This window comes from Loxodonta africana, chromosome 11 (genome assembly GCF_030014295.1).
Source record: "Loxodonta africana isolate mLoxAfr1 chromosome 11, mLoxAfr1.hap2, whole genome shotgun sequence".
NCBI lineage: Eukaryota > Metazoa > Chordata > Mammalia > Proboscidea > Elephantidae > Loxodonta > Loxodonta africana.
Genome location: NC_087352.1, coordinates 71,514,319 through 71,528,094, shown reverse-complemented (window position 1 = coordinate 71,528,094; position 13,776 = coordinate 71,514,319). Strand labels below are relative to the sequence as shown.

Below are 13,776 nucleotides of genomic sequence, written 5' to 3'. Positions count from 1 at the left end.
AAAGCTATTGTGTTTAGCCACATCGAGCATTTTCACTTAAACAAACAAAATGCTATGATGCGTTGCCCTGACTCTCCCATTCTCCTTGGTAAGCTGGTCATCCATAAATGATGGTTGTTTCTGTCTGACCTGAACTCTGCCTATTGCCTATTGGCCACTCCATTGGGACTGACCAGGATGAGCTAGGAACTCACCACAGTTGTGGTGGGTAGTAAAAGTGACACGGATGAAGGGAGGTTTGGTGGTGCCAATCCAGAACATCTACACCATAGAGCCCTGGGTTCAAATGAAGTCCTTAGCAGGAGTCCTGTATGTAGCACTGACTAAAGTAGGGATATCTTGTTGAAGAATATTGCCCAATATAGGGTTGGAAAATGAGTCCATTAGGTTGGAAGGCACTCAAAACATGCAGTGGCCACAGCAGTGGACTTGAGCATACCGACAGTCGTGAAGCCGTGCAGAGCTGGTCAACATTTTGTCCTGTTGTACATGGGGTTGCCGTGAGCTGGAGCTGAGTCTACAGCAATTGTCAACAACAATACCGTCCTGCTGAAATGGGAATGGTGGGCTTAGAGCCCCAGTGGTTGTGCTTTGCCTCTTTGTTCTTTGAAACTGAAGTCTTGCCATTACTGTTTTTTCATTGCAGATTCCACTCCTTTTTGCTCTTTATGGGCCATCCGCCTTACGCGATTCGGGAGGTGAACATAAACAAGTTCTGCAGGATCATTAGCGAATTTGCACTAGAGTATCGCACCACCAGGGAGAGGGTTTTGCAGCAGAAACAGAAACGGGCCAACCACAGAGAGAGGAACAAGACCAGAGGGAAGATGATCACTGATGTAAGTTTCATAAACCTCACCACAACTTGGAGGCTGTGCCTCCCCCCGCCCCCACCCTTGGACTGTGGCGGAGGGGGGAATCCTTCTTTTACAAAAGTGATCTTAAGCTGTTCCTCCACCATTTCTTAGAAAATCTGCTGCGTAACAAATGAGGGTCTCAGACATTTAAAATTCAAGAACCGATTTGGAATTAATTCAGGATTTTTATCATCCTAACCATGGTATATAATGAGTTGACACGTGGACCACTCATTCTAGGCATCTGAACAGAGAAATAATTGATATGATTGCTCAGAAGACAATCTACGGGCTCTTGGCAGTTCCTTGAGTGGCAAAATAGCAGGGTGGGAAGAGATCCCAAGAGGACAGTGATTCAGTAGAAGTTTCCCAACAGCACCTTTGGGTAACCATGCACTTTACATGTCTGCCGTGCTCCTGGGCTCTTTGTCTGTCTCCAGCACTCAGGCCTGAGCCTGCCCTGGAGGTGGGTGCAGTGAGCACTCAGATGGGAGCTGCTCAGTAAGTGGAGGGTGAAGGGATACATGAAGACACAAGAGACAGACGATACAAAGTAGAGACTCTTCTTCTGATGTGCTCTCACAAAATGTGAAAACCAAGTTGGTGTCTCACCTATTTCATCTACTAGTAAGCTCTCAGGTCACTTGCAGGCAAAATGGTGACATTTTCTGGGAATTCTCCCTTACTCACCATTTATTCTTACTGGAAGAGACTCAGGGAGAATAAAATCTTTTTTTTTTTTTTTTTGATACTGTAGATCACACTTGGGACCTTCAGCAGGATTTTTTTTTTTTTTTTCATTATTTGGGCTGATACCCATGAACTGAATCTATCCATGCATAGATTTGAGAAATGCACAGGCTGTCATTGATACAGGGAATGGAACAAGTACAGGATGAAGCCGTAGGGAGTGCCATCATCCTGGAGTCTACGAATATCAGTTGAAAGCAAGCCAGGCAGATTTTTTTTGGGGAAGATAAAAGCAATTAAGAAGATGTCATCGAGGCTGCTTTCTGTGCTCATATGTGTGTTCATATTGTACAGAGGGCACACTGTTACTGCTCCCAAAGAGTGTGTATTCCTGAGGGGTGTGACCTTCACACAGAGACCCGGATGCATTCACTTAAAAATTGTGTTGCAATTTTAAGGCAATTCTGAGGAGAACCTGGAACTAATCTCACCATCTATTTCCACCCAAATCCCTTGTTTCCTTGGAATTTTCTAGAACCTCAGGGATGCTCAGACACTTTTCTGTAGAAGCAGCACTTTCTACCCTCCTCTGGCAGTTCTGACTGCCAGTGCCACCCAGCTGAGTCTTCCTTCTCTTCTGAAATCTGGGTTCAGTAGGATCTTCAGCCTCCTGGAGGACAGCAATGAGAAGGCAAATTGAATCTATTTGGGCAAACTGTGGCCCACATTTCATTTCAAAGGATTATTTTTAAAAGTTTTAAAAAAGGATCACTTATTCTTCTGGAAATGAGACACATTGCAGGGTGAAAAATACAAGCCCAATGTGCTTATAGTTATGAAAACACAAAAAATTGTTGCCAAATTCTTGAGATTTTTAAAGATCCCACTAATTGATTAGTTCTGTACTTCTCTGAAAACATCTGACTTTCCTATTTATAAATGCTTCTAGATTTTGGTAAGTGTTTCTAGATTTTGTTTCAAAAATATTTAAATGCCCATTAAAATCTGGACAATATAGGCTACTTTGGGGCTCATTTTCAGTGTAGCACGTATTTTTTAGTTATCAAGGTGGCATCAGTCATGTAGAAAGATTGCCATCTGCTGGAAGATTAGGAAATTGTCACTCACAGCAAAGCGTACAGGCTCAAATTTTCCCAGTTCTCAATGCATGGGGCACTCAGGAAGATGGGAAAACAGTAAAAGACAGGGGTGTACCCCAAGGATTTCCTGACCTGTTGTGAAAACAATGTATATACAGCTTGAACCATCGAACACAAAACCAGGAAATAGATTTAGGCTCATATAGCCCCTGAACATAAGTGCTAGAAGAGATTTTAGAGAAAACTGGATATAGTAAGTTATTTTTAAAGCAGCATACTGTAGGAAAAATGATTATTGACATAGTAACTATTAAGCAGAGAGATTATTTTAGAAAAACCATTGTCTTCTAAGACACAGAGATGTCTGGGTAAAACCTGAAGACTCTATGCCATGTAGAGTCAGCCCCACCTCAGCTCCTGAGTGCCCATCCTTTCTCTTCTCTCCCCCTTGCTTAGCTTGTGAAGGGCTTCCTTTCTCATTACCCAGAGGCCCTCCCAGGTAAGGATCAGTGAGAAACTAATTCCTTATCCTTGTAGCCCAAACTGGTTCTAGACCAAAGGATGCTATAGATGAGGCAACAGTGTTGCTTTCCTCTGGCCCTGTCTGTTGCCATCCTATTCCTGATGGGTGGTAGAAAATAGGCTAGTAAATCCCAGACACTGCCATAGAGGGCTGGGGGGAAGAGGGGCTGGGTAATCCTGCATGAGACACCCAACCTCTCTCAACCCCAACTTCCTCTTCTATGAAAAAGGAAGAATTACTTTTGAGGGTACTGAGAGGGCCCAAGACTTTGTATATACAGCACCTTGAATGTGTGCTAATTGCTGAAAAATATCAATCATCCTGGTTACATAAATAAACTCTCGAGATTTAAAAAAAAAAATGTAGTGGACCAAGACTGTCATCTCTTGTCACGGCGCCGTTGGGTCCGGGCAGCATGGAAGATGATGAACTGAAGCATTTTATCATTGCAGCTCCCAAAAGCTTAGTCAAGTCTCCAAAAACTTGTGTCTAATTGGCTGGCCTGGCCTTGTAACCTGGGTGAAAATGCTTAAATCCAGGGTGCGTTTTATTTAAAATTGAGATATTTTCATGCCTTTTCGGCCTCAGTTTATTTTTAGAAAAAGGATATTTTATCTAAAGAATAACAACTAAAGGCTCTCCTCTAAAAGGAGTTGAATGACAACACTGTTTTATTGCTTACTTTTATCAGATTTCCAGATTAGACCTCTTAATTTACTTGACATTATGTAGAAAGAATAAGAGTGTTCATACATCTCTATAAGCATTTATGTCTATCATTTCTTAATGTTGTAGATAGTTTTTGACAGTCATGCAGTGTTGAATGACATAATTTTCTATTTCTTAAACATTTATTAATGTTTTAGAAGTATTAACTATTTTTTTAAGCTTTGCCCAAAGAAGAAAGAATAAGTCACTATTTCCAAGTTAGCAGCCACCAGAAATAGTCAAAATTTTTCTGCGTATTTTAATTTCCCTTATATTTTTGAGGTCTGCGTGAGAGTCCACCTCTGCTCTGAGAACATCTGTACAGCTTCTACCTGCCACTGACTAGGTCCTCCCATCAAATTCAAATGGAAGCAGAAAATGTTTTAGTGAATGCGAAAAAAAGAAGTTTATCTAGTACATGTTGTCAGTCAGATGCCAGCATGGGGAATGCATGAGATTTAAAAAGAACTGAATTCCATGTTTTTGAGGAGAGAGTAATATGAAACATTCTGCTTGGGCAGTTCAGTTTGTCCTGTCTTGCCTGTGTGTGGCAGGGTTAACTGTAGCCCAAACCAGGAAGCCTAGGCGGGTGGGGGCTCAGCACCCGAGAGGGACCACAGCTGATGAGGAGGGGCAGGCAAATGGAGAGGGCTCCACTTCCCAAGGCCGTGATGACCAGAGGTGGTGGTGGGTTTAGCGGGACATGGCCACCCACATAGCAGGGCACAGAGCTAGGGCTGAAGTCCTTAGTGGTCGGGGAACCAGGCAACCTGGTCGTCAACATCATGAGCAGTGTTCAGGGAGAAAATGGTCCCAGAGGCTGGCCTGGAGCCCTGTAAGTCCTTCCTGACTTTGGCCAAGACTGGTCTTGGAGCTCGTGGAGGGAGTATCCAGACAAGCAGGGCCTGGCAACTCCCATATCAAGAGGGTGTACCTAGTTGTGGTGGTTAGTTTCTTGAAATTTGACATGACACTGAGATGATCTCACCTTCGCTGACTTCTGTGCCTTCTAAGAGTCCCTTCTGTCTTTTCTGTCCTGTCCTGTCCTCTCGGGTAGACTGATGAAGAGGATGAAATTGAGGTATGACTGCTTAGAAACATGACAAACCTCACATTTGATCTTCCCACGAGTGCAGTTGAGTCTAAACTAACATTAGCACAAGAAGTGCCTGCACCATTCAGTGCTTTGAACCATGCACGCATACTTTCCTGTTGGTTTTCGTGTGATCACTAACCACCTTACCAGCGTTCTCGTTATGCTGTGTGTGCCAGGGACTGAAGGGCTAACTGCATTTCCCAAGCTGTCTGGGCATATCCCTGAGTCTCAGGCTAATCAGTAGCCCTGTCAAGAGTGGCAGGTATAGTGGGTCTCTCCCTACTGCTAGAAAAGTAGACAAATCCCTCCAACCCTCTGCTTGAGCCTCATGGCAACTCAATATGAGAACCTGATCCAGAGTAGCCACAGAAAAGAGCCCTAAACCCAAAGAGGAAGTAGGGCAGTAGCTAAGGGCCAGGCCAGAGAAGCTGTCCCCAGACTCTGGGCAGCCTCTGACCTGGGCCTCTTTTCCTCCACTGACATCCATGAATCTGTGAGTATACAGTGGAGTGTTAGCAGGTGCTTCTCCTGCTGAACCTGGGTGCAAGTACTGAGACCAAGTAGGAGCTGCTTGGCCCCAGAAAGTGAGGAGGGAGCAGTGCAGATGGTACAAGTCACAGATATGTCCTGGCCTCTGCTGCCATGGCTCAGACACTAGAGGAAAAGGGGAAGCCAGCCATCTATGGAGCTGCTGTTTGCAAACACTAATCTAACTGACCTGTATTTTTCATCTAGGTGTTTGACATGGTGTACATATGGCCCAATGTTCTAGCATACCTCTTTTAAAACATATATGCTCCGACTCTTTGTTCAGTCAGTATTAGGGACTATCACCCTGGGTTTGTAACACTTTTTAAAACAACTACATTTTTGACACAGTCAGAAGTAGCAAGTATTGCCAAACTCAGTTTCAGCATGGATGTCAGCATCATGTTCTGATCTGGGCCCTGACACTCACCCCTCGGGCCCTTTGGCAAGTCAGTTTAATCTCAGAGGGCTCCCCTTTTCTTCTCTCTAAAGTGAGGTGGGTCCAGAACTGGGAAAATCCCTCCCAGCTCTTAACATCATATGATTCTGTGATTGAATTCCACTTTTAAAATTCCATCATCATCAGTGATATTTAAGAAAAGTTTAGCTACTACCTAACACACGCACACACACAAAAATACATTTGATAAAAGGCAAATTTTGATTCTGTTGACCTGGCCTTCATATATCAAAGCTTTGATTAGGAACAAATTTGATTTTCAAATTCTTCCCAGAGTTGATTCAGACACACCTAGCTGACACCTGCTGAGGCAGTCTCAGTGAGGCAAGAGAAATGCACTACAATGAGGTGGTGGTCCTTCTGGCTTTTCTTTCTGATAAGAGAATTTCCTCCATACACAGATGGCTTGTCCTCAGTTAATTGACAACTTCAGTGACTATCGTAACTGATATGTGTGGAGCATGCACCTAAACAAAAAAGACAGAGACAGAAGAGAAGGTTTTCCTGAACTAAAAGTGTTATAAGCTTGAGTTAGCTTTTTGGGGATTCTGTCACACATCCTAACTCCTACTTGGTTTTGCAGTCTGGCAAGTTCTTGGGCAGTTCTCCGGCACCTTCAAGCCAACCACAGGGACTGAGCTATGCTGAGGATGCAGCCGAGCATGAGAACATGAAGGCTGTACTGAAAACCTCATCCCCCGCCACAGAGGACGCCACCTCCGTGCTGGGGGTCCGCACACGCAGCCGAGCAAGCCGAGGTAACTCCTGGCCCAGGTGGGGCTTGTCTTCTCAGGTTGTCCATCGTGGGAGTCTAGCCTCCATCACAGGGTACAGATTACAACCTTGGTAATAAGGTTACCTACCAAGGACCTCCAAGCAGTCCCCAACTCTCCAGACCACTCTTTCCCTTTGATGCACTCCTGAGACCCCAGTTTAGGCCTACTAGAGATTATAAATTATATAATTAAATATTTTAAGCTCCTGGAGGATGGGCTTTCTCCTCTAGGTGTTTGCTTAGCACACACGATGCACACAGCTAGTAGAAACCATATAATTTACTGTCCAAACTGGAATGCTTTGGAGTATGAAAGAAGGTGTAAGTAATAATTAAGCTGGGCCAATACATAAAACTGGACATGCCAGATAAATTGGCTGGTGGGTTACCTAACACATGGCATAAACTCAGTAATGAATTAACAAATGCAGTGCCCACCAGGTGTCTTCATAGGCTGTAGTGGACACTCAGAGTCAGAAAATGACAGACAGAAGGGCAGCTAGAATCTAGAGAGCTGCAAGCTGGGGAAACTCCTAAGAAGGCCCATCAGTGACTTCTAGCTGACTTTGCTTACTGACCAGTGCTTGGAATTCTACTGCTGTCAACTATCTGAAATATATAAAAATAAGGATGGTAATAATCACTTCAACATGAAGGGAAAAATAAATGCCATTCCAAGATTTTTTCAGGAGAAGGTGGGTCATCGTGACACAATGCATACAGTTTCTTGGAGCTTCTCTTAAACCAAAGGGCCACAAACTGCTGATCTGAGGAGGAAATCTTGAAAGAGCTCGACGCTGTGTTCTAGACTCTTAAGGTTTGTGTGGTATTCTCAAGCAGAGCTGTACTTCAGGCTTTTAAAACTAAAATTATTGAATGGTTTTCTTATTTTGTGTGAGTACAGTATTACTGTACTTCTGTTCGTCTGTCTAAATGTTGGACTTTGGTCTTTACCATTTAACAGGGCTTCTATTTCGATACACAGCTGAGAGTATGTCAAAAGAAAGGCAGCCTCTCTGTCCCTTCTATACCTTCGCATTCATACGGCAACTAATAGATAACAGAATAGAAAACTCCTATTAATACAACCTTGATTACTGATCGATACCCTGAATATTTGCATATATTATTGTGATATCAAAGGATCAAAGATTAGGATCTCTTGGATTCCTCCTTTCTAAACCCTCTCCCTTCTAGGTAATTTCAAATATTGAATTAGGTAGAAAAAATTAAATTATTATTGTGCTTTGGCAATAAAAAGGCAGCCTTTTAGTGGTCAGTAGCAGACAGATACAACTTTGAGGAAATGAAGCCCTGAGCATTTACGTGGTATATTTGGATTGTCTGGTTGGCTACATAGAAGGAAAAGTACCCTCTTCTTGGCCTGTGCTGTCTCTAAGAGGCATCCATTTCTCAGAAAAGCTGAGAAGTGATAGGAAAGAAAGTGTGTAAACAAGAAAGAATATAAAAGGAAAGAAGAAAGTAGGGGAGGCCAGAAAGTGAGAGGAAAAAGTATCACTGAATGTTGTTGTTGTTAGGTACTGTCAAGTCAGTTCCAGTCCTGCACCATCCTCACAATCGTTGCTGTGTTTGAGGCCATTGTTGCAGCCCCTGTGTCAACACATTTCATTGAGGATCTTCCTCTTTTTCACTGACCGTCTACCTCACCAAGCATGATGTCCTTCTCCAGGGACTGGTCCTTCTTGATAACATGTCCAAGTAAGTGAGACAAAGTCTCACCATCTTAGCTTCTAAGGAGCATTCTAGCTGTACTTCTTCCCAGACAGATTTGTTTCTTCTTCTGGCAGACTGTGGTACATTCAATATTCTTCACCAACTCCATAATTCAAATGCATTAATTCTTCTTCAGTCTTCCTTATTAATTACTCAGCTTTCATATGCATATCAGGCAATTGCAAATACCACGGCTTGGGTCAGACACCTCTTAGTCCTCAAAAAGACATCTTTGGAATGTATGAAGTGTGAATCAAGGCAAATTGGAAGTTGTCAGAAATGAGATGGAGCACTTGAAGATCGATATCCTAGGCATTAATGAACAGAAATGGACTGGTATTGGCCGTTTTGAATCGGACAAACCTATGGTCCACTATGCCAGGAATAACAAATTGAGGAGAAACGGCATCGCATCCATCGTCCAAAAGAACATTTCAAGGTCTATCCTGAAGCACAGCGCCATCAATGGTGGGATAATATCCATACGCCTACAAGGAAAACCAGTTAATATGATTATTATTCAAATTTACACACCATCCACTAATGCCAAAGATGAAAAATATTGAAGATTTTTACCAATTTCTGTAGCCTGAAACTGATCAAACATGCAGTCAAGATGCACTGATAATACTGGTGATTGGAATGTGAAAGTTGGAGACGAAGAAGGATCAGTAGTTGGAAAATATGTTCTTGATAACAGAAATGATGCTGGAGATCACCTGACAGAATTTCGCAAGACTGATGACTTATTTATTGGAAATATCTTTTTTCAACAACATAAACAATGACTATACATGGACCTTGCTGGATGGAATACACAGTAATCAAATCGACTGTTATTAAACAGTAAGCGGTAGATACTGTCAGCTAGGAGAAGCGTAAAACAAGCATAAGCATAAGCATAAAATGAAACAATTTTTGCAGTGTTGCAGTGGATTGGGAGGGAAGTAACTTGTACCTTGTGACACCCAAAAAGGCCTAAGTGAGCCTCTCTGTGCCCTGGCAGCTTCTGCAGACTTGGCACGCTAGGCTAGAGGTGGCCATCAGGAAGATCAAAGAGAGTGTTATTGCCTCCACTTTTGGGGCCACAGCCATCAGGCAGGAGTCTTGAAGCGCTGTACCTTGGTGTATGCAAGAGCAGTACAATGGAAGCTCTCTTGGGAGATGGAGTCCAGTATCTCCTTAAAGGAACATGAACAGGTTGTGCTAATTTTAAAAGAGAACACAGACATCTGTTCCAGACTTGAAAGAAAAAAGAGAAAAATATTGTTGCTGAATTTGTGCAATATGAATTTATTTTTGCTGACTGATAAAAGAGATTATAAAAGGCTGTTCACTTTCTCTGCACATTCACACTCATCTGAAGGAGACTTCTGCTTCCAGGTGGCATGTGGTAGGTGGTAGCAAACCATTACTCCTGCTATGACAAATGGAGGGAAAAAAGAGAGAGAGAGGGATAAAATATAAAAGCCTTCTTTTAAAAGACATCGGACAACTGGGAAAAGAAAGAGTAGACAACCTAGAATTCCAGAGAGGGAAGAACCCTTCTATGTGAGCTAAGATCACCAGCCATTTGCTTCCGTAGGAGCATTTGAGCACTGGGCTTGCTGTGGGCACAGCAACTCTAATGGGAAAGAGAAATCAAAAGAACGTATAATATCCATGTGGGCTGGGATAAGAGCTTGGAATCTAAAGTAGCCCGAAATGTAGACCGTTTTCTCTGGGAGACATTTGCTAAGTACCAGGGCAGCTTGAGGAAGCTGGGCCGGAAAGGCAGAGGGAAATCTTCTGCAGTCTTGCAGTACTGAGGAAACGTGTGCAGTATGCAGTGTGCAACATGTACACAGGTAGAGAGCTCAGCCTCAAGGCGTTTGAAGTCAGAGGTGGACTGATTCTTAACTAAAACTTCAGTCTGGCTCCAACTCAGCTGAGCACCTCATCCTATCTGCCTAACAGTAGAAAGCGTGAAGACTCTGTAGGGGAAAATAGCACAGATCTCAGATTTTATACCCAAAGCCCGGTTTGTAGTCAAAATTATAAGCCAAGAGAAGAACAAGAAAATGTGACTGACAATCAGGAAGAAAAGCACACAATAGGAGCAGACCCACAGGTGATTTAGATGTTTGAATTTGCAGCAAGAACTTAAAATAATCATTATAAATAAGTTAATGGAAAACAGATAAAAAATGAACAAAAAGGTGGATAATTTCAATGGAGAATTGAAATAGATATATAAAAAGAATCAAATGCATATTCTAGAACTTCAAAATGAAATATCTTAAATAAGGAACTCATTTGATGGGTTTAACAGCAGATTAAGGAGCCCTGGTGGCACAGTGGTTAAGCTCACAGCTGCTAACTGAAAGGTCAGCAGTTCAAACCAGGGCTTCCCCAGATTTTTGTGAGATATGGACCCAGATATTTAAGAAACATAGGACATCCAAAGCAGAATAAATACAAATAAAGTCATACCAAGGAACACCATAAAATTTCCCAGGTGACTCTTATGTGTAACTTCCTTGGAACTTGTTAGAAATGCAAATTCTCAGCTAGGAACTTGTGAGAAATGCAAATTATCAACAGAGGTTCGAAAGAGAACAAACTGATTCAAAGCCCTCGTTAGAACCCACCAGCCACTCCACAGGAGAAAGATGTGGCAGTCTGCTTCAGTAAAGACATGCAGCCTTGGAAACCCGATGAGGCAGTTTTACTCTGTCCTGTGGGGTTGCTATGAGTCAGAATTGACTTGATGGCAACCAGTAACAGCAGACTAGTCACAACAAGAGAGATTAGTGAACTAAGGTTAATCGAAAATGTACAAACTGAAATATGGTGAGAAAAATGAGAAGAAACAAAAATACACAAGAGACATATCAGATGCAGTCAAATGGTCTAACGTGTAACTGTAGTCCCAGTTGAAGAGGAACGACAGGATGGATAAGAACCAATATTTTGAAGAGGTAATGCCTAAATTTTCCAAACTTGTGAAAGATATCAACCCAGATATTTAAGAAATGTAGGAAATCCTAAGCATAATAAATACAAAGAAAACCATACCAAGGCACACCATAATAAACTGCTAAAAATCAAAGAAAAGATAAAATCTTATTAACAGCCAGAGAGAAAGGATAGGTTCCTGTCTAAGGAAAAGCAGTAAGAATGATGGCGTACTTTTCAACAGAAACTGTGGAAACCAGAAGATGGAATGACATTTTTAAAATGCTAAAACAAAAAGCTCCTAACCTGGAAGTCTATACCCAGGGAATTATCTTTTAGAAATGAAGACATTTTTTTTATATATCAAAGCGATATATATTTTGACATAATTCTTTTCCTTTTAAACTATTTCTTTAAATTATATTTTGAGAAGGAAAAAATAAATTATAGTATTATATTTTAAACCATGATTCCCATATTTTCAAAAATGTCCAGCTAACACCTGGGAGACTAGAGGGAGCCAAATGGGCATTTGGGTTTGTAAAAAGTGTGTTCTCTGATGGCTATATGTGAATGCTGTGGTTCCAAGAAGAGAAACATACATGACCAGGGAGAATGTGCATAAATGGTAACCAGGAAATGGAGATAGTAGTCAAGGGGAGAGGGGATAAAAAAGCAGAGCCAGGAGTGAGGTCATGAGGTAATGAAGTTTTCACAAAGCTGGGTGTGACAGTCCTGGGCAAGATGTTCCTTTTAAGCATCCCCTGATACATCTTATTACAGTGATATTGGATCCCGAGGGATATGGAGAATGGGCCCTATGCCCGATTCGCAGTGGGAAGATCAGATGATGCCTTCATTTCTGGCCTAGTACTCTGAAAATGTTATTATGAGCAAATACAATTGATTGAGCTATGTGCATTTTTGGAAGGGTAGTTTGGCATTTCAAAATGAGACACAGAATTATAAACTAATAGGTAAAAGGGAAAACAGGAAATTGCTGGGCAAAACATAATTGCGCTATTGATTGCTCTGAGGAGGAGGGTGGTTGTTCAGAGGCGTGCAGAGTCCCAGTCTGAAAGCTGTGCCATGCGAGGTCCCTCACCTCCAGTTAGAACATCTAGGCCACCCTAGGAGTGCAGAAAAATTCAGCAGCAATTTTAAAACAAAACAAAAACTCATTTCTGAGAAGAGCCTATTTTCTGAAGGGCTTTACGATGTGCAAGTTTATCAAGTGTCCTTGGGTTTAAGCAGGAAAAGTACAATTTCCTGATTTTTGCATAAGTCAGTGCAGTGGATATGCCCCCATTAAAATAAACAAAACAGACAGATTTTTAGAACTACATTATCATCGGCAACAAAAAAACCTTATCATTAGAAAATCATTGTCCAATAACCACAGGTCTCAAATGCATGCAGGTAATGGAGCCCCTGGTACTCCTTTTGGGAAGTGTGAAGTATTTATGTATTTGATTCAGTCATTCAAATTTTACTAGAAGAAATTGTGACTAAATTATGGTATTATGTATTTGCAGGAAAAACTCAACCACACACACACACACACACACACACACACACATCTATGAAAATCAGAGACCACAGAACTGTGATCTGTCCCCAGCTATTTTCATTAATACCTATTTGCTCTTTGTTCATTCATTACCAACTAGGCGATTGCAAGCACCAAAAGTTTTTAAAAATTAATATGGGAGAACTCAAAATTTTTGAATATGTATTTATTAACATTTTTTTGCCTGTGAGTTGGGAACACCCGGGTGTTCTTCAGCTTTGTCTGAACCTTAGACTCCTGGGTACCTGTGTTCCATCAGTGTAGAGTTTGAGAACCCTCACTTACAGACTTTTGAAGTTGTACATTTTTTACAAAATGAAGTGTAGGTAGGAAAGATTCATAATTTTGAGCATATTTTCCATATTTCCTCTTATGGAAGCACATTTACCATCTTACAGCAGAGATTTCATCCGGAAGTTGACTTGTCACCAAGTATTTGATATATTAAAATATCATCAATTTCTAACTGTTTAGCATTCCTTGGGAATCCTATTTTGGTGATGCTTTCTTCTTGCTTGTCTATCAGAAGATGTCTTTATGCCAGACTTAGACTGTCTTAACATATAATTATTTACAAACATATTTTTCTGGTCAGGGATCAATTTATGTGAACTCCTTCTTTACTGGTTGAAGAGAACAATCCTGTGGTGATTTTTAAATGGCTAGATAACCCAAACATGTAATAAAAAATAAATAACCATTGCTGTTGAGTTGATTCTGACTCATAGTGACCCTATAGAGCAGAACAGAACTGTCCCATAGGATTTTCAAGAAGCAACTGGTGGATTCGAACTGCCG

General features: G+C 41.6%; 1 protein-coding gene across 1 annotated transcript in view; it reads left to right on the top strand.

Moving 5' to 3' along the window:
- The window catches only part of FHOD3 (formin homology 2 domain containing 3), a 91,221-nt gene that overhangs the window by 63,111 nt on the left and 14,334 nt on the right, over positions 1 to 13,776 (top strand). Inside the window, exons 9-10 of the mRNA XM_064294597.1 lie at positions 647 to 839; positions 6,546 to 6,720. Coding sequence (XP_064150667.1) covers positions 647 to 839; positions 6,546 to 6,720 — 368 coding nt within the window. The remainder of the gene's footprint in view (positions 1 to 646; positions 840 to 6,545; positions 6,721 to 13,776) is intronic.